This window comes from Dendrobates tinctorius, unplaced genomic scaffold (genome assembly GCF_039654945.1).
Source record: "Dendrobates tinctorius isolate UK_male_01 unplaced genomic scaffold, ASM3965494v1 ptg000016l, whole genome shotgun sequence".
Lineage (NCBI taxonomy): Eukaryota > Metazoa > Chordata > Amphibia > Anura > Dendrobatidae > Dendrobates > Dendrobates tinctorius.
This window is the reverse complement of record NW_027361684.1, coordinates 56,215,102-56,234,936: the sequence shown is the minus strand read 5'-3', so window position 1 is coordinate 56,234,936 and position 19,835 is coordinate 56,215,102. Positions and strand designations below refer to the sequence as shown.

The 19,835-nt window shown below is 40.9% G+C and overlaps 1 protein-coding gene across 4 annotated transcripts in view; it reads right to left on the bottom strand.

Annotated features, from left to right (window-relative positions):
• The window catches only part of PHKA2 (phosphorylase kinase regulatory subunit alpha 2), a 124,394-nt gene that overhangs the window by 8,821 nt on the left and 95,738 nt on the right, over nucleotides 1–19,835 (bottom strand). For 3 of the 4 annotated variants that reach the window (XM_073565883.1, XM_073565886.1, XM_073565884.1), the window contains 14 exons: nucleotides 19,180–19,356; nucleotides 18,163–18,251; nucleotides 16,806–16,939; nucleotides 15,173–15,329; nucleotides 15,000–15,079; nucleotides 13,930–14,008; nucleotides 13,593–13,722; nucleotides 12,920–13,021; nucleotides 12,504–12,622; nucleotides 10,040–10,069; nucleotides 7,719–7,769; nucleotides 5,659–5,832; nucleotides 3,285–3,338; nucleotides 2,071–2,271 (listed from right to left, as the gene is read on the bottom strand). In XM_073565883.1, the coding sequence (XP_073421984.1) occupies nucleotides 2,071–2,271; nucleotides 3,285–3,338; nucleotides 5,659–5,832; nucleotides 7,719–7,769; nucleotides 10,040–10,069; nucleotides 12,504–12,622; nucleotides 12,920–13,021; nucleotides 13,593–13,722; nucleotides 13,930–14,008; nucleotides 15,000–15,079; nucleotides 15,173–15,329; nucleotides 16,806–16,939; nucleotides 18,163–18,251; nucleotides 19,180–19,356 (1,577 nt within the window). The remainder of the gene's footprint in view (nucleotides 1–2,070; nucleotides 2,272–3,284; nucleotides 3,339–5,658; nucleotides 5,833–7,718; nucleotides 7,770–10,039; nucleotides 10,070–12,503; nucleotides 12,623–12,919; nucleotides 13,022–13,592; nucleotides 13,723–13,929; nucleotides 14,009–14,999; nucleotides 15,080–15,172; nucleotides 15,330–16,805; nucleotides 16,940–18,162; nucleotides 18,252–19,179; nucleotides 19,357–19,835) is intronic. The other variant, XM_073565885.1, reaches the window with a different exon arrangement.

The following is a 19,835-nucleotide window of genomic DNA, read 5'->3' as shown; positions in this document are numbered from 1 at the left end:
AAATGAATATTCACATCACCCATCCCCCATCCACAATCTTACCCACCTCTCTGCACTGGAGTCACTGATTCTGGCAGACTGCCATATGCCCAAAAATCAAATCACAATCCTCGGACTGGCCGTCTGCTCTCCTGACCTGAGAGTGACAGCTGCATAGAAGTACATGCTGTCACACTCATGTCAGGAGAGCTGACGGCCAGTCTGGGGATTGTGACGCCAGTGCAGAGGGGTGGGCGGGATTATGGGCGGGAGGTGGGAGTGAATATTCATTTGTAATTTACATATGGTTGACTTGCCGTCGCAAGACAATAAATTTGTCTGGGGCTTACAGGAAAACAATAGGATGACGTAGAGAAATAAAGTTACATAACCTGAAAGGGCTGCCCAAGCTCTATTTCAGAATACTATTAGTATACTACCCAAAAATCACCTGACAGATTCCCTTTAATGAATTTAGCACACCTTTCACCTGCTGTGAGCCACCACCAGAATTGTTACTCCAGTCAGAGGCTGCCGTAATTTATGCCATCTATGTGAAGTAAATTATGATGAATTTGTCAAGCGCTTGCCCATTCTCTATTCTGGGTACTAGCAAAATTTAATTTCAAATGTATGTACACACACACATTTATCACCCATATTCATTTACTCACAGTTTTTCTTTATCTCAATATATTGGATCACTCTTCAGTTTGCTGTTTAAATTCTTTTTAATTTTCCATCCACTATTTTCAGTGGATGGTTCCTCTTCATCAGTATTCTGCCTGCACCATAGGTGCTGGAACTTAATTTCCTTCAACTCCCATCATGCACTGTCCCTGCCATTGTCCAGTAGAGTGCTCCTGCTTTTATGACAGGCAGGAAAGCAAGAACACAGAGACAAGGGACAGCTCCTTCTTCCAGCAATCTATGCAAAAATGCTGTTATTTTAGCCACTTTTTTTGCACAAAAAACTCTGCAGTCAGATGATAGCTATAATCAATAGGAAAAAAGAAAGTATCACATGAACCTCAAACAATGCAGGATTTTTTTAGGCTTGTTTTAAGACTTTGGGTGAGTTCTAGGTGTGGCTTTTTTTGCATTGTTCCCATAAGGTTTTTACAAAAGTAAATTAAAAAAATACAAAAAATTATTTAAAACAACGCAAAATAATCATAGGTATTTATTATCTATTGTTTTTTTTAAAGCAGGAAAACGTGAGTGAAGAAAGTGGACTATGCATGAAATATATTGAAATTAGGGGCAGAACTTGGCACCATGCTGCAAACATTTAAAGGGGTTGTCCACGTCTTGGCCAGCCCTTTATCAATCACCATATTCCCCCACACAGCGTACAAGCGGCTGCTAATAGGCCGATTCACTCTTACTTCTTTAGAACAAGACTGACATCCAATTACGTCAGAAGGAAGTGCGACTGAAGCAGCTGGAAATTGGGTACAGGACTCGCCTAACATAACGTCACGCGAGCTACGAGAGATCAGATACCAACGGTGGTGAGTACAAGCTGTTATTTTATGTGGGGCGGAAATATGGTGATTGTGAAGGGGATGGCCCTGTAGTGAACATCCCCTTTATGTTCATAATGACTGTATGTAGTGGGCTCAGAAACAGAACCCAGTCCATACATCATGGGTGCTGGCAGTATTATACAGCCGGCTCTAAAGAGTAATTAATTGCTGCTATAGGGGCTAGGTTTGATCACAACGGCTTAAGATCTTAGATGTTGTTGACAATTGAGACAGCAGTATTTAAAGGATTTGAAGCAAAAAGGGGCAATAGCCATCGATATCCCCTCCCAATGCTATTGCAGGATACGGATAGGTTGTTTATTGAAAGCCCACGCCTGCCATTGTTACGACTCCTATGAATCTCACCTACAATAGTGATGATTACTGTACGGGTGGGCAAGCAATCAGTTTCAATTGGTAGCGGCTTTCATACAGCGGTACGTGTCGTACAGATACATCCAACGCTTTCATAGATCACAACAGAGACCAACTCACATCTTGGTAAAAATAGAACAGTCCAATGATTTATATCCAAAAACTTCCTAAAGAAATCCATCCATACCTGGTCCTGAAGAAACTGGTCACTAGCCATGTGCACAATGCGATCCACAAGGATGACACCGCCAATGCTCTCAATATCCATGTCTGACACCAGTGTGAGCACATGGATGGCCTCCACTAGCAGCTGTCTGTATTCCGGCTGAGGAACATGGTTGAGGACAGACTCGACGTGTACAGCAAATTTGATTTCACAAGCGGTCATCTGATTGAAAGAAAGGTAATTTTATATATTTACTGAGACTGAAAACAAAGTGTCGTGTCTGAGGACAATGACAAGTGCAGAGAAAATACCTTTCTGTCACAGCTGCCATGTTTCAAGATATCTCACAATAAACACTGATGGCAAATTGATAACATATGGCAACATCTTATTGGTTTGGAGTAACCATGGGGACCATCGCTAATTCCCAGTATTGGCAGTGTTGCAATGCTTGATAAAGTTCAGAAGCCTTTTCAAACAAAGCAACATCCCACGACACCTACTACTGGGTCACAATTGACGGCTTATTGGTTTACGTGGTATCCCCGATGTATTAGCCCAATTCATGAATTATAACTTTTTACGATATTGCAACATTTTTGAGCAATGATTATTTATATAATTTTATTTTTGAAGAGTTAAAATACTAACCTGCAACATTTTAAAAGATTCAGTGACTTTTTCCTCTAAAGAGGCACAAAAATGGGTATAAGACATAAAAAATGGCAGCTCTAATTTAGTGCAAAATTCATCACATGCACAAAGAGGAAGAAGTTGCTACCGTTACCACCAGACTAAAAAGAAAAGTCTTTAAAAAAAAATTAAATTGATGAATTTCTATTTTTTTAGCAATTTGTTCTACAATGGTAAGATGGGAACAGGTGGGCTAGCCTGCACTTTCCACACACATCAATGAGCTGTGGGTTCCCATAACTCTTATGCCGTTTCACTGATTGTTCTTCTTTGGATCACTTTGGAGATTTGCTAACTACAGATCATATGGAATATTACACCACAAGGAGAAGCTCTAACCCAGTCGTCCCCTCCATCACAATTAGGGCACTTGACAAAGTTATTTACATTTTATGTTTGCCTATTTTTCACACTTCCATCCTTGACAGATGACAAGATGATCAAGTTCGTCTCTTCACATGTCAGTGGCTGATCAGTGAACAATACACTTGTAATACATTTGATTTTAGTACACTTTATGGCCAATATATTTTTGACATTACCTCTCTTGTGCTTGAAGAGGGAAGTACGTAGCCATCAATAGACAAACCATGGCACTGAAAAAAATATGAGAGAAGAAAAAGATAAAACATTTTGTAAATGTAAAAAGGATACACAAACCTATTATTCATGTGTATAACAGTCCTGTATAACTATAGCTAAAGTGTAAAGGCTAAGCGGTTTATATCATCAGTCATCATATCTTAATGTACAAAGCACATATGTATAATTGGTACGGGTTTCCGTATGGAACGCTTTGATAAAAAAAAATTTGTACCTGAGGTGTATGGCTGATTCATACAGGCTCTTGTATTGCTTTTAAACAGTTATTGTAATGTTATGAAATGTGTATGGTTAGTTAGGCAGCATAAAAATAAGAAAATCTGCAATTGACTTGTTTTTCCTATCTGCTGTCATTCTCCTACTATGAGAGCTTTTGTCTTACAGAGTTTACAGCTGGTTGGAAAGGAAACCGTTACTGAGATATATTCCAGGCTGTGGAGTTAACTCCTGAGATCCCAGTTTCTTCCCTCCAGCCCATTAAAGATGTTGTCAGGAACACTCGGACAACAACTTCTCAATCAGCATATTCCCCATGTAAAATAATAACAGCCTGTACTCCCCTCCAGTGCCAGTGTCATTCCAGTGAATTCAGCGCTGGGTCTCCTATGACTTTGTTATGTCATGTCACCCCTGCTGCCAATCAGTGGCCACTTCACTCTCCCTTCAGATGTAACGGACATCTGTAAGAAGTCAAGAGAGCAGCAGCTCTCTCTTCTTCCGCATGTCAGTTTCGTCTGAAGAAATTGGAAGTAAAGTGGTCCAATTACAGCTGCTGACTGGCTGTAGGGGTCATGTGACATCATGTGGAACCCCAGGAGACCCAGCGCCAATGTTCCTGGAACTGTGCCAACACCAGAAACAAGAACAGGCTGTTATTAGTTTACGTAGGGAAATCTACACAGCTGTTCCCCTCCCATTCATCTTCTGACCTGGAGCTGATGTTAGCAATCCTGCAAAATGAAAGCACCCTACCTCCGCTATGGGAAATTCTCCTAATCACTGCTCTCACATTTCAAACCATGTACTAGTTCAAAGGCCGTATTATCTCTATGTGCAAAAATAGTGATTATTTACATGAGCTGGGGACCAACAAAATGTAATAGGGTCTTACCTGGAATAAAACAGAAATGAATCAAAACGTTATACTAACTTGATAAAGCTGTGATCACACAAAATATATATAGGTATAAAAACTTCAACTGGTCCAAATCCACAGGTCATCTGACCGATACAATGTATTTGGGAGAGAAAAAGTGGATATTTTCGGGCTGTTGACGAGTTGAATGTGGTTACATCCTAAAGAAAACTAACTCCTGACTTTGGATCTTCAATCCACTCATCAGCAGCATAGAAATATGAATGTTTTCTCTTCAAATCCAAAAACAGTGATAACAGTGTAGACTTCAGAACAAGCACTGATAGACCTGAGTATCACAGTAGCATGATAAGCTCAGCAGAATAATACTGACCAGAACTGCCACTCAATGATCGCCCACCCCCCAACAGCAAGGAAGTGAAGACAGTGGAGAGCTGTCTGCAGCTGAAGACACATGTTGAGAATAAAGGCCCCATCACACATAGCGATCTCGCTAGCGAGATCGCTGCTGAGTCACACGTTTTGTGACGTAACAGCGATCTCACCAGCGAGATCGCAGTGTGTGACAGCGATCAGTGACCTGACCCCCTGCCGGCATCGCTGTAGGAAAGCCCTGGACATTTTTTTGGTCGCTGGTCTCCCGCTGGCCAGCACGCATCGCTGCGTGTGACAGGCGGGAGACCAGCGATCAGCTGGTAACTAAGGTAAACGCAGGGTTTCTAAGCACTGTGCTGTGCTTAGAAACCCTCTGTGTACCTTAGTTACCAGCGCGCTGATGCAGGGAGCTGGTAACTAAGGTACACATCGGGTTTCTAAGTGATGCACGTCCCTTAGAAACCCGATGTGTACCTTAGTTACCCTCCCTGCATCAGTGCGCTGGTAACTAAAGTACACAGCGACGCCACGTGCTCGGCGTCGCTGTGCTGATCGCTGGTGAAGCTGTCTGTGTGACAGCTCACCAGCGATCATGTAGCGACACACCAGCGATCATGACAAGTTGATATCGTTGTCAGGATCGCTGGTGAGTCGCTATGTGTGACGGGGCCTTAACTCTTTAATTAAAACATTAAGGGTTTTTTTTTTAAGTGATTGAAACACCAAAGTGATAAGATGAAGCTTATGATGCTCAAGGCATAATTCATTTATGCCAGGAACCAAGAATACAATAGGTTGTGTGCAAGCAGACAATATATTATCACCATGCAAATGAGACTTACTTTCTGGAGAAGATTCCACACTTTCTCATAGAAACCAACAGGTACCCTGTTGATGGCTCCATCTAACCTTCTTCTTCTGAGCCACTGGCCTTGGTGATCATCCCAAACAAGCTGCGGACCAGAGGATGCAATAGGAGACAAGGTTCCCGTAGGAGAAGAAGGACTACTGCATCTCTGTAACAAAACATGAAATATCAATAACTTCTTTCCTACTCTTTGTTATCATTCTACTTCCAAGATTTTTGGCCAAAAAGTGTGAAAGAAAAATTAAATTCATTTGATTATCATTTCGTGAGGTTTTGCACAATCCTAAGGAGGCTTTAATACTTAAAAATTGTTAGCTATATATGCATTAATTGTACAATTAATATTTCCGGAGCGTGTTGGAATTGGCGGCCCTTTCTTGTCGCCCCCCTTTCTTGGTGCTCCACCAGAATAAGGTGGTCCTGCGGCCCCCACCTTCCGTCCTCCCTAAGGTGGCGTCCACTTTCCACCTAAATGAGGACATTGTTCTCCCGTCCTTCTGTCCGGGTCCAATCCATCCGCTTGAGCGCTCCTTGAACAAGCTAGACCTGGTCAGGGCGATGAAGGTCTACCTGGCTAGGACGACTCCCTTGCGGAAGACAGACTCACTTTTCATCATTCCAGATGGTGCGTGGCCTCCAAAGCTACTATTGCTCGCTGGATCAGATCGGCAATTTTGGAAGCCTACCGGGTCAAGCATCGAGTGCCCCCTCCTGGAATTAGAGCCCACTCTACCCGAGCAGTGGGTGCCTCCTGGGCGGTGCGCCACAGAGCCTCCGCACTGCAGCTTTGCAAAGCTGCAACCTGGTCTTCGATCCACACATTTGCCAAATTTTACAAGGTCCACACCTACGCTTCGGTGGACGCCAGCCTAGGCAGAAGGATCTTGCAGGTGGCGGTGGTGAGTTCTCAGACCTAATGGAAGTTTGCTTCTCCCTCCCCAGGGACTGCTTTGAGACGTCCCATGGTTTCTGTGTCCCCCAATGAAGCGATAGAGAAAACAGGATTTTTGGGTTGCTTCCCGTAAAATCTGTTTCTCTGAGCCTTCATTGGGGGACACAGCACCCTCCCATGTTTTGCAACTCCTGTTCTTTTGTTGTTTGTTGGTTACAGTTGAGTTGTCTGTTCTGTTTTTACTCTATTTTGTTACTTCTCCTACTGCTTTCTCACTAACTGAGGAAATTAGTGCCGGTCGGTGGGGTGTATACTGCGGAGGAGATAACCTTTTTCTGTACATAGTGTCAGCAGCATACACCCATGGTTTCTGTGTCCCCCAATGAAGGCTCCGAGAAACAGATTTTACGGTAAGCAACCCAAAAATCCTGTTATAATAAACCATCACCATACAAGATTAATTCGGGAATAAACTGAAAACAAAATGCAGCAGTAAATCTCTGGATTCCGCATAGATGATGAATCAGCTTCACGGTCAAATGGACACAATGCAAAAAATACATTCAGTGGCAGCTTATGAATTCAGGATTTAGGTGTGTACCTGTAAAAGCAAAAATATGAAGGCGCAGTACCTTCAATGCACATCGAGTATGTTAATAAAGTACTTAAAAAGGGGCAAACCTAGGCAGCATTTATACGTGAGCACAATCTTCACCCAGGAGTGAACACAGGAGTTTTAAAAAAAATCTCGCTCCCAAATTTTGCCATCATCATCATCAGCGCTTCTCAAATCTGAATTCACCTTTTTGTCTAGGGTCAGGATCTTAGTATGCCTCCTCAGCGTAAACTGGCGAACCACTAAACTGGCGACCCACTAAACTGGCGAACCACTACCCAAACTGCAACATATAATCCCATCTCAGTTCATTGAAATGATAAAAAAGGTGGAGAAGCTTTTGAATAACTCTGATCACTCACTGAAGGCTGCCACTTTGCAGATTTTATTTTTGCACTTCAACATCGGCTCATGCGTATACTTACCTCTTTCAGACAGGTATGGGTCAACACCAGGGATCTATGTATACAGCCATTGTACAATAGTGAGAGTAAGTGAAATGTAAATAAATAATTGGTGGTTTTACCATAGATCTGGATGAGTAGATGCTGCTGCTTACAGAATGGCCATACAAGAACTACAGGAGGACACAGAAAATAATGCAGGTGAATAGCTAATCTAACAGACGTAGAATGGATCTTATCGTTAGGAAGCAAACTGACAGATACAGGTGGGGGAGAGGCTGTTAGTAACTATTAGTGGAAAGATCCGGTTAGATAGGTTCATCCAAAGTACTGTATATTTTATGTAATTGCCATTTAAAGGGCAAGAGACTGTAAATCATAACAGCAGATATGGCCTGCCTGACTGTTCAGCTTCACGAAAGAGGACGATTATACACTAGAGATTAGCAAATAGGACGCTGGTTCAGCAGCCAGGTTAGTATTGTGTGGTTGGACGATGACTTCCCCAACTCTTATGATTAGCTGCCCTTGAAAGATGTTATTACAAGGGTTTTTCATTATTTCTAATATATAAAGGGAATTTGTCAGAAGTTTTTTGCTTTTTAATCTGTGAGCAATATAATGTAGGGCAAGAGACCCTGATTCCAGGGATTTGTCACTTATTAGGCTGTGTGCTGTGGTTTCAATAAAATCAGAGTTTTATCAGCAGGAGTTTATCACTGTTGGATTAGGTCTCATGTGCAGGCCAGTCCAGCTAATCTATGTAACCTCGCTCCCCACCACTAATTGTCAGCTTGCGGATAATGTACAGTGTACACTGTAAACTGCCAATCAGGCATGTGAGCTGGGTTATACACAGTTAAGCATTCTGACCACTGCTACCTCTACAACAGATAAAACGGGTTTTATCAAAACTGCAGCAAGCAGTCCAATAAGAGATACATTGTCGGAATTAGACTCTCTAGCCCTAAATTACGCTGTTCTCAGATCACACAGCAAACACCTGCTGACAGATTTAAAGAGGCTGTCTCATCATTGTAAATGGGCGAAAGTGTAAAGTGCTTTTAAAAACAACTTTGAAATGAACTTCTTATTAAAAATCCTTTTCATTCTCAAGAATCAAAGGACATTTTATTTTATTATTTATGGCTCATTGTATAGGTGACACCTAGGCCACCGCTGCAGTGCATAAGTGGTGGCCAGTCTCCTAGGCAAGGAGTGCTGTGCTTACAAGCTCACTGCTATAGAGCTGGATCTGGTGGGCATTAGTGACCCCAAAGCAAAGCTGCCTCTGCTTGTATCATCAAAGTGCGCACAGTTCAGGGCAGCAGTGCAGCGGTCAATCAATCAAACTGGATAAAAGGAAATCTGCAGAGAATCTGAAATTTGTTTCCCTTTACTTTGAATAACTTGTTATTTGTATTAGACGTTATCTGATACACTGGAAGAGAACTGGGCCTTTTCACTCCACTGACCCCTAAGGTGATGGCTTCTTTGCCCACCAAGCTCCTACTGACCAAGAGATCAGTGCTGTTACAGAGGGTGTAACAGTACAGGGTCTGTGTTAATGTTTGTGACTACCATGAAGAACGTAACAGTTATTAATAGATGTTGTCAGCTAAAAACCTGCCACCTATACAAATAACTAGGCCAAGATAACTTGGAACCAGTTGAGTAGGCTGTTGGGCTATAGAAAAATCTGAATAAGATGACTCAAATGAAAAATATACTCAGATTTACCCTAATAATATTAATATGTAATCAATATTAATATATTAATTATAATACTATTTTAACCAATCTTTTGCCATTTACAAACCATGCTTGTTACTGGTTAATCCGAAGAGAACACAAGATTACAAAATACATTCCTTTAATCTGGTATCTGATAATTCAGAAAGTTTGATAATCTGGCATCTGTTATCTGGCACAGAATGAAGAATTTCACAAGACCAAAATCTGAAAACTGAGCAGAGAAACCTGCTAGGGGATCTTATAAAGACTAGTCCATTCTACAAGGAGCTGCGGTCATTATTCATGCTCTAACGCCTGATTAGAGGCAGTTACCCTGGGAAGCCCCTAGTCTATGGTGGGATGTACAGGCTCCCCCTTCTCTATACAGTGGGGGTCTCCTCTCTATGATGCCCACATGCCCTAACTGGGAATATGACAATTCTACCACTTTCATTTGACTTGTCGTTAAAAGTCAATATTACCGTATATGCTTTTCTATTACTGAATAGTAATAATCCAAGACCTGTCAGGTCCCATCAAGGGATTAAAGGAATTTTAATGAATCTGATAATTACCATTAAGAAATATTAGGTAAATTAATAATATTAATTAATAATTATTATTATACAATTCACCAGATCCAGAACTGTAAATAGATTTTCTGGGTTAGAATTAGTAAACATTAGGTGACATCCACATGATAATTCACCTGATCATCGGCACTAAATCTCCTATCCATCTGAAACCGGAAATAAACCACATTATTTACACAGAACAAAACACTGCATTTCACAAATTTATGTCACACATTCAGAAATCCGAAATCATTACTAACATTAGAGCTCTATGTGTATCTATACATTTATGTACTTTTATATATATACACACAAAAAATTATATAGTATTTTATAAATAAATATATATATATATATATATGTATATACACAGACACACACATTCACATATATGATTTGGCGTATTGTTATATACATAGAAATGGGACAGATTTTGTAGGTGTTTTTAAATAGTCATCGTTGTAGTTTCTGTGCCAAGGCCCACGTGAGAAAGGACTGTGATGACGCCCTACCTGCTCATGTAACCACTGCCGCCAGTCACTGGTCTCGGTACACCGCTGTGGTCAGTGATTGGTTGCAGTGGTCAGGATAGTTGGGGTCTGCAGCACAGTAAACAAAAGCCCGGTGGTTGAGCGGCACTGGAACGTAAGAGGCAATATATCAGGTGAGTTACGAGTCTTTAGTTATTTTGTATTTCCTCTTACTTGGCCAGTTCTTCGCTGATGGCATACCCCTTTAACCTCAGGGTCATTTTGGACCATGATCCCATAGGAAACAGTTAAAAGTCCTCACTAATGAGCAAAAAAATGCTGCATATTATCAATGATAATTCTAAATGTCACTAGATGAAAAGGCCTTCACATAATTGTTTGATTTCCTGAATATTATCATAGGATTAAACACCACTCCAGCGGTTTTTTCCCGCAGCGCAGGAGTGGTGCCACTAATCTATGTTCCCTGCACTTACCAGCCGCCATCTTATGTTATCGGCACGGCTCCGGTCGGACTCCACAACTCAATGTGAGTCTATGAGAGGCAGAATGAGGCCATAACGAGGCTCCCATACACTTACATTGGGAGCTTGTGACCTTCGGTGGTCAGTCAGAAGTTGTGGTCACAAGATGACGGCGCGAGACCGGAGTGGTGCGGGGAAAAGCTGAAGGCGACGGCTGGAGAGTAGAATACTAGAGTTACGTTATTAGTGGCACCACTCCAGTGCTGAAATAAAAAAAAAAAATAGCTGGAGTGGTGCTTTAAGTTATAGTCAGTAATGCAGTATAGAACAAACATTTCACTCACTCCTGTGCCTGAGGCATTTCCTTTCCAACAGACCACTGACAATCTTACGTAGAATGACAAGTAACAGGGAATTATGGTTTTGGGAAAATGTTGCACCGTTCATGAATCAGGCCCATGACCCTATTACACACCGGTCCAGTCACTGCTGCCATAAAGCCTGGGAACTAATATGCGGCATCTAAATTAATAGGTAAAGGATCCATACAAAGTGTTTTTTACTGCGACCTTTAAAGCTCCTCTTTTTAAAGAAGAAGCAGAATCGATGTTGTTGCCATGGCCAGCTTATATATATGCAGTTCTGCAAATGAAACCAATGATTTGCTGGGTTACTATGGCAACAAGCACTTGGCAGCAGTTTTTTACCTATTCCCCAGATCTACTATGTGATGCTCAGTAACACTCATCCATAGACGGCCATGCACTAAGATATGACTGCTCGATATCTGCGCATAAACCAGAGAGCAGCAAGAGAATCTGTCCAGTGGGGTAAAATCCTGACGGAAAAACAATGAACTTCTTAAGGACACAACTTACTTTCCTCTCTAGGATGTAGAGTTTGCCATTTCATTTTTATTTTCTTCATAACCACAATGTGAGAGACAGAAATCTTTATTGTTTTTTCATCCAAACAAGGCTTTGCTTTCTTAAAGGGGTTGTCCACATTTGAGGGCTTTTTTTTCTACTTAGATGCATGAATTTGGGACTAATAATAATTTTTAAAATTGTGTTTTAGTAAAAAATTTTGCACTGTTTTGCTGTTCGTCTCTTTGTTGCCTTGAACACCCAACTTAATGTGGTCTGTGATTATAAATCAGCTGAGAGGAGCTCAGAAAAAGAGAGCTAAAAGAGTTACAAACTTTCCTGTTAGACTGCCATAAAGAGCTCACTGACAAATTCTCAGATAACTCATTCTGCAGCCAGCTATAAAAGGTAAATAGTGACATTTTCAATGAAAACCATATGCATAAATGACTTTTAGCCCCATATATTGATTTAAGTGTTAATAGTAATAAAAAAAATCCACCAAGCCCTCAAATTCTCATTTTCACTGATAACATTTTGGGGTACCTATTGCATAATTTAATGATTACCCATCAATTTTTTAGGAAGTGGAAAAAAATTGTCTGCCATTGTTTATTATTTTGCATTAACACATTTTTTATTCTAGCAACACAGCTTTCTAAGGGACTGTCATTAGAGGGATGAGATATTTTTTCAATAATACAACTTTGGTCAGTATTAGATACATGAACGTCCAAACGTTTTTTGTTTGTTTGTTTTAGACAATATGAATCTCACCTGTTTCATTTCACTTCGTAGCCGGTTGATACCAGTCCTCTCGGTCTTGGTGGCTCCCGTGTGTCCCATCTCATGAATGGAGATCGCTGGACTGGTCACACTCGATTCTATTGGTCGCACTGAACAAACAAGAAGGAAATCTGAATATCTGGACAAACTTCACTAACCACAGCCATTCGGCACATGCAATCCAGTAATAAAACTACTTGTCTTCCACGTCACACAACCAGTGAGATGCACATGATGACCAGTTGCATCTTCTCCGTCAATCACTCTACCTGCCATTGTAAAATGAACCCGATTTCAAGTTACAAAGGTCCATGTGAGTTGGAAATATTGTAAGCCGAAGCCATAACGTGAGGGACCAATGTAAAGTAATTTATAACACGCATTCATTATTCTAAATATTCACTTACTACTACGTTCCACACCAAACTCTTTCCCGCTCAGAATATGATGGAGAAGATTTTTCATGTCAAAAGGGCTCAGACTCATCAAACTTTCAGAGGCTTCTTCACCTGGAAATAAAGTTGAAAAAGCGGCTTCAAAAGGATCTGAAGAGCAGAGATGATTCCACACAGGACTGGGTAGAAATCTAGATGTGATGACAATGGGTTGATAAAATAAACTATATATGGTAAATGGGTAGAGGCAAATCAGTTGGGACATCAGCAGCCGGTCACACACATTAGACAGCTGTTGGATGAACCATTGTGTGGCCGACAGTCATCTCTCCTACATCTCCCATGCCAAGGAACACATGCTGGGCCGAACATGCCCGTGTTCTCTAGGAGAGAGCCTCCACCGAAGGAAAGGATCTGGTGATTGAATTCCAGCCACCAGTTCCTTATGTCCCACAACATAAATAGTCGGTCAACCGAAAATTTGCAGTTTGGCTGATTTTTAACTAATGTGTATGTGGGTCTTTACACTTGGAGGTCACTAGATCTTCTCAAGCTGAAGAGAATGGACAACTGAGCATGCAGTAAGTATGCTTTGTATTGTGAACATACTAAATGATCAGCTTTTATACATGTATATGTCCAGCAGTGGATAAAGAAACTCTTCTAATATAAAGATACAACTAACCTGAGCAGTTCAGGCTACGTGCCAGCTCGGTGGCCATAACCTGGATGATAAGGCCAATACGGAGTCTGAGCATCTCTGCAAAGAGACTGGGCTGAGATCTGACATACATGGCCAAATACAGCATTATCTCCTAGGAAAGGAAATGTCAGAACTTACACTCTTCTGTGTTATTGGTTTTCACCTTAGCTTTATTGACACGTTCTATACATAATCCAATTACTGTATTCTACACATTGTATTTATAAGAGGTAAACTCAACTTTTCTATAACAATTTTACAGGTTTAACTTCTTAACTTTTAATCCAGTCTGAAGAGCAGTTCTCTAATGAAGTCTTACCTGTGTCAGTACCGCAATGCTAATATCTTGCCCACTGGCTTCATAGATCAGATGAGCCAATTCCTCTGGAGGCAAAGGTCTATGACAAAAACAACCTTAGCTGTATGTATATACTGTATATAGTATTATATTAATTAATATTAATTACAATACTTAAAGGGGTTGTCCACTACTAGGATGACTACTCTATATATAACACTTCTTCTCGCTCTCCTGGACATTGTGTGACCTTGCTATGTCACACGATCCATGTGGCTAATCAGCACTGTCTTCACTCTCCTCTCTTTAGGAAAAAATCAAGACATCCAGAGGAAGTTAGATAACAGCCACAGCTTCACTTCCTCCGGATGTCAATTGCATCCGTGGGACTGGAGAGTGAAACCAGAGCTGATTAGACATAGGGATCGCGTGACATAATGCAATGCGATCCCCGGGAGAGCCAGTGCCAATCACTAGAACAGCGCTGGCACTGGAGGCGAGTATAGATGTTATTATTTTATTGTTGGGAAACATAGGAACTGAGAAGGTTTGTCTGAGCAGTGGACATCCTTTTTAAGGTCTCTACAGTATTCAGAACCAAATTTTAAAATTAAATAAAAGAACTATATTAATTGTGATTTTCTGGCAGTGTACTGATCACTGCAAACATCAGGTGTCATTGGGTTGTTATTACTAATATTGCTGCAATCAATTAAATGTGATAAACTTAAGTAACACAACTAGGATGAAGCCAAATTATAGTAATCTAAAGTTGTCCATACACTTTGGCCACCAGAAATCTCCCCATAGAGGTACAAGGCTTGGCTCGCCCAAACGTCCATGTACTCTTATTTTGGAGAAGGGAAAAAGATACAACCAGACCGATTTTTCTCTGATGTCGGGGGAAGTTGGGACACATTAGATAGTTGTCATGTATTGCCAAAATTGGCAAGTTTGGACAACGTGTGTCTAATGGGTATGGACACCTTAATACTTGTCAAAGTCAACCTTCCCTGTGATGATACATGCTGTATTCTAGAACTGTGGTTATAATTCTTTACATAATGTTACCAAAGTTAATTGATGCTTACGCTGTAATGGTCTTCTCTCGAGGTTCAGGGGGCAATCCTACAGTTAGCTGCTTTTGGTGAGAAAGGATGTCAGTGCATGCCTGAGGAAATAAGATTTCAAGAATGACATTGAGTTTTTGTGTCTGCTTAGAGTGCCCAGAAAATAGTGACATGAAAAAGTTTGGGTGACATACCTCTGCTAGAACTTCCACTCTCTTTCTCAGTAACCCTGAGATGTAGCGGATTAGACCCCATTCTCGATTGTGGCCAGCTTTGCCATACAGTTCACTCAGTAGGCAGTGCACGGTTACTCCACACTGCCCATTCAGATTTGTGTCCCATTCAAGACCTCTATACAAAGGATTATTGAATTGGTTATGCGATATTTTTCAGATAGAAACAGATATGTTAATATTCATAAAAGTACTTGTAAAACCATCATAAATACATGTACAACTTCAGAGTAGTGCATATATGGCCACATTTTAAGGGGTTTTCCAAGCACACAGAGAAATTTCAGCAATCACTCTATGTGAATGCAGATTGCAAAATCGTGACAATGTGCACACTTGTCAGGATATCCCTCAATTTCCAGAGCAATAAAACATTGAGAGAAGTGGATGACAACCTAGTTGGCACATGACTTGAAGGTGCGCAAACCGCATACTTGTGGTCATGTGATCTCTCACTTGTGCTGGAAATAGAGGAGTATCCTAACAGTGTGCACATTGCGAACTCACATTTTTGAAATTTGCACTTATGTAAGTTGATTGCAGAAGTTTCTCTTGAGCCCGGAAAACCATTTAAAGCCTGGTCTAAGGACTAGTTGGATGCAGGACTAGTTATAGTACTAAGTCAATCCTATATTTTATGACCTGTCAATTGGACAAGTGATAAGAATATGTGGAGATTTGGCCTTTTGAAAGGAACTGGTTATTGAATATCAAGGGATTTTTGTATATGGGAGTGTCTGAAACAGGGGAATATGGAGCATATTTATTGGGAGCAGCATACATCTCTTATCAGAAGCGAAGACTTTGGTCCCCATGTTCTCGATAAAGGTGCATAGTCCAAGTTGTAGACCCTCTTTACAGGTTTTTTTTCTTAGAAAAACTAAAAATGATGGCTATTACATACAAATACGTCCCCGGCATCTCTATGTGATGAACCAGCTCTTTTAATGTGTTATAAAGAGGCAGTTTCTGTTGAATATGTTTATGAGCTCCCCCGATCTCTCATCCCTTTCTATCCATAATTTGATGGCCGCTATACATACAGTCATATTCAGGCATCAGAGGGCAGGAATAATGAGGAAAACATATGATAATGACGGATCCACATTAATCATAAGATGACCACTTTAAAAAAAAAAAAAGCAAAAACCAATCAAACGTAATTGGTCCTAATTTAATTAAAATAAACTAGCCTAAATTTTTTTTAAATTCTACAGCACATCATTTGATTTTATTATACATTTTAACTGAAGTATTCCAATGACTGAAATAATAGTATAAGAAGCAATATATCGTGCTGCTAGCTATGAATCCTAGTAAAGAAGCAATATTTCAGCTATCAATATTGAGATTACAATCCACATGGCACAGATCCATGCTAAATATTATAGATGAATGGCCCAGAATATTAGCACAGTCCTGGGACATTGCCTCGAGTAACAGGTGTCGTCTGTAGTCCTACAGCCAAGGATTTCAGTAGGGCAGGACCTGCACATAGCGCGGACGGACACAAACAGCAGGAGACAAAGGCTTGAGAACTGGTTTACTGTAAAATCCCAAGCCGATCCCCCAGAAGAGTACATCGCCTACTCACTTTATGACACACAATACGTAGAGTATATCTGCCTGGTCCTGGAGACTTGGGCAGTCTTTAAGTTGTTCCACTAGTTTTTCGCAGTCCAGGTTACCATGTGAGTCTTTTGGTAAATTCAATTCAGTCTCTTTTGTCTGGGAAAAGTACAATCATACTTAAATGGTCATCACTGTTTCAACAATGGCTTAATGCTATTTGTAAAGGGGTCATCCGGGACTACAATAAGGCCGGGATCACACTGGCGATTTAAACGGCCGAGTTTCGCATGGTAATACACAGCGCTGCCGCCGGGACTCAGGAGCGGGGCGTGCAGCTCCATGTATTGCTATGCGGCCGCACGCCCCGCTCCTGAGTCCCGGCGGCAGCGCCGTGTATTACCATGCGAAACTCGGCCATTTAAATCGCCAGTGTGACTCCGGCCTAAGTATAAAATAAGCCCTACAGAGACAAAATGCTAAGTAATAACTTATTCACATGTCAATGTTAGTTGTCCTTCTGAGATCTGTTTTTTTTTTTTTTTTTTTTTTTTTACATGGACAGCACACAGACATTATATTTTAAAGGAATACCGGTATTTGCATTTTTGTTTTTTTCTTATGCGTGTAATCTGCATAAAAGAAACTTAGCCATCATCTACTCTAGTTCATTTTGCAAGTGAATGGGTTAATTGAAATAATGGAATCTGTGTGGTGTACAAGGCCCAGTTGGTAGAAGACGCTTGGGACACACTTAAGGCTATGTGCCCATGTAGGCAGAAAATTTCTGCATGAAAACCGGACTCCTTCCCAGAAAACGCGCACTTTTGCGCGTTTTTGACGCGATTTTTGAGAGTTTTTGCTGCAATTTTTTTCCGCACGTCTTCAGTCTCATAGAAAATAGCTAAAAACGCGGACTTTTCTGCAAAATTAATGAGCATGCTGCGTTTTTTACCGCGGGCACACAGCCTAAGAGTTATGGACCGTCGCGCAGTTGAAAATCAGGAAGTTTTCTTGCAAGCACAAAATGGATGTGTTTGTGTGAATAAGATCTTATTCTGAAGACAACCATGGAGGTCACAAACATGTAATTTTATGGAATGCAAAAGTCTTTCTGCACTTTGTGCACTGACATTGTCTATGTACTGTATGCAGACAAGAGAGGATGACAGCAGAGCTGGAATTACATATCACTGATGGTTTATTACCACTGGAGTCATTGCATTGATCACTTGCAGTAAGATTTCATTTGGCATCATATGAGCTTTATTTTTTTTAAATGGACAATCCCTTTAATTCCTATGCCTTTTGTAGCATGGTCAAAATTAATATTTTATGACAACTAGAAATTCATGCTTAGTGTATCAGGAACACATTCCTACCTTAGGTTTGTGTGGCTGAGGAACTTCTAGCAGATTTAAAGATTTTCGATGGCCACTCAAATTCTTAGCAGGCAGAAACAAAGATGAATCTGAAGTGACAGAATTTTACATATCAGTATAATTCTTATAGACATCTAAATAACCATGATTTTAAGCGTTATGGTCCACCACTAGAATAAGTCAGGACAATATTATGGGTGCTTGTCCGACTTATGGGACCCCCACCTATCCACATCCGCATGGCCACCTGCTGAGCAGGGAACTGCAGGGCTGCACTTTTTAATTAGATGGAACAGTGTTATAGGTTCCTGCTCAGTGGGTATCCAGAAAAATGTTCATACGGGAAAAACCTCTAAAGGGCCATACAGCATATCAAACACTACATGCTCTGGGTATTGGGTTTCTTATGGCATTTTTCATTATAAGCATATTAACAGAACTTCAAAAACGGCACAAATATGCACGTAATAAGTAAAAGATTCTTTAAAAAAAATATTATACTTACCCTGAACCAATGCTGCTACTCCATGCTCACCCACCAGTCTTCTGGGATCAACTTCCAGCAGAATAGTCACATAACCGCTGCAGCCAATCAGCAACCAATCACTATGCTACTTCCGCTCAGACAAAATGCTAAACTGCAGTTGATCAGCAGCCACTGACTGGCGGCAGCACTAACCTGACGCCCTGACCAGGTGGAATGTACAAATTTTCTTGCATTAATTTCTGATACTCCAGTTCAACTGAATGGAACCTGCAGAAATCCATGTACGGTACTTGTCATCAAAACAACCTCATTCAGGTGAACGAAACTGAACTTTCTTTTCGGACATTGACTCCAGCTAATTTTCGTCTTCACTGCTAGAAAAGTATTGTGTTTTCCTGATTACAGTTTTACTATGATATGGTCAAGGGAGCACAAAGTAAATTAGCGAGTATAATAAGAACGATGGATGCTTGGTAAGATTGTAAGCGTCATTGCAAAAATAAGGACAACGGTTTTATAAGTCTACTTACTGGGTACTTCCAGGCCCTTAGACTTGGCCATCAGGGAGAGTATATCACGGGTAGAATGGAGAGCACTAAATGTATGGTACTGCGATGAGGTAGTAGAGGTGGGAGGTAAGTGCGTTGTAGAGGCCACACTTTGCTGCAAGTGGTTTATGTACTGATCAAGTTCATCCAGTGTGTCATCTGAAAAAAAAAAAAAAAAAAAAGCAACAAATGATAATGTAAATCATATGTATAACTGAACCATTATATCAACTCTGTAAGGCCGGGGTCCCACTAGTGTATCACATCGGATGCAATATGCTAATGACACTCGACTCCTGCTCTGCTGCAAGCGTGAGCCGGGCGTCAGTGCTCCGATGCTCGCAGAGAAAGAATCGCAGCAAAGTTCCGGAGGAGACAGAGAAATTAATTTTTCCATCTCCTCTGCTACAGGCTTCGGTAAGAATCGCACTGTACTCAGGTGATATCCGAGTGCAGTGCGATGTTTCACACACACACACACACACCCATAGACTTATAGGGGTTCATGCTATCCCAATTCAGCATGCAATTGCAGAATGTTGCGATTTTTTTTCCTGCACGATCACAATCCAATCAGAACAGGAAAAAAAAACACAACTGAGAACAGAACAACAGGATTAAATTGGTACAAATGCAAT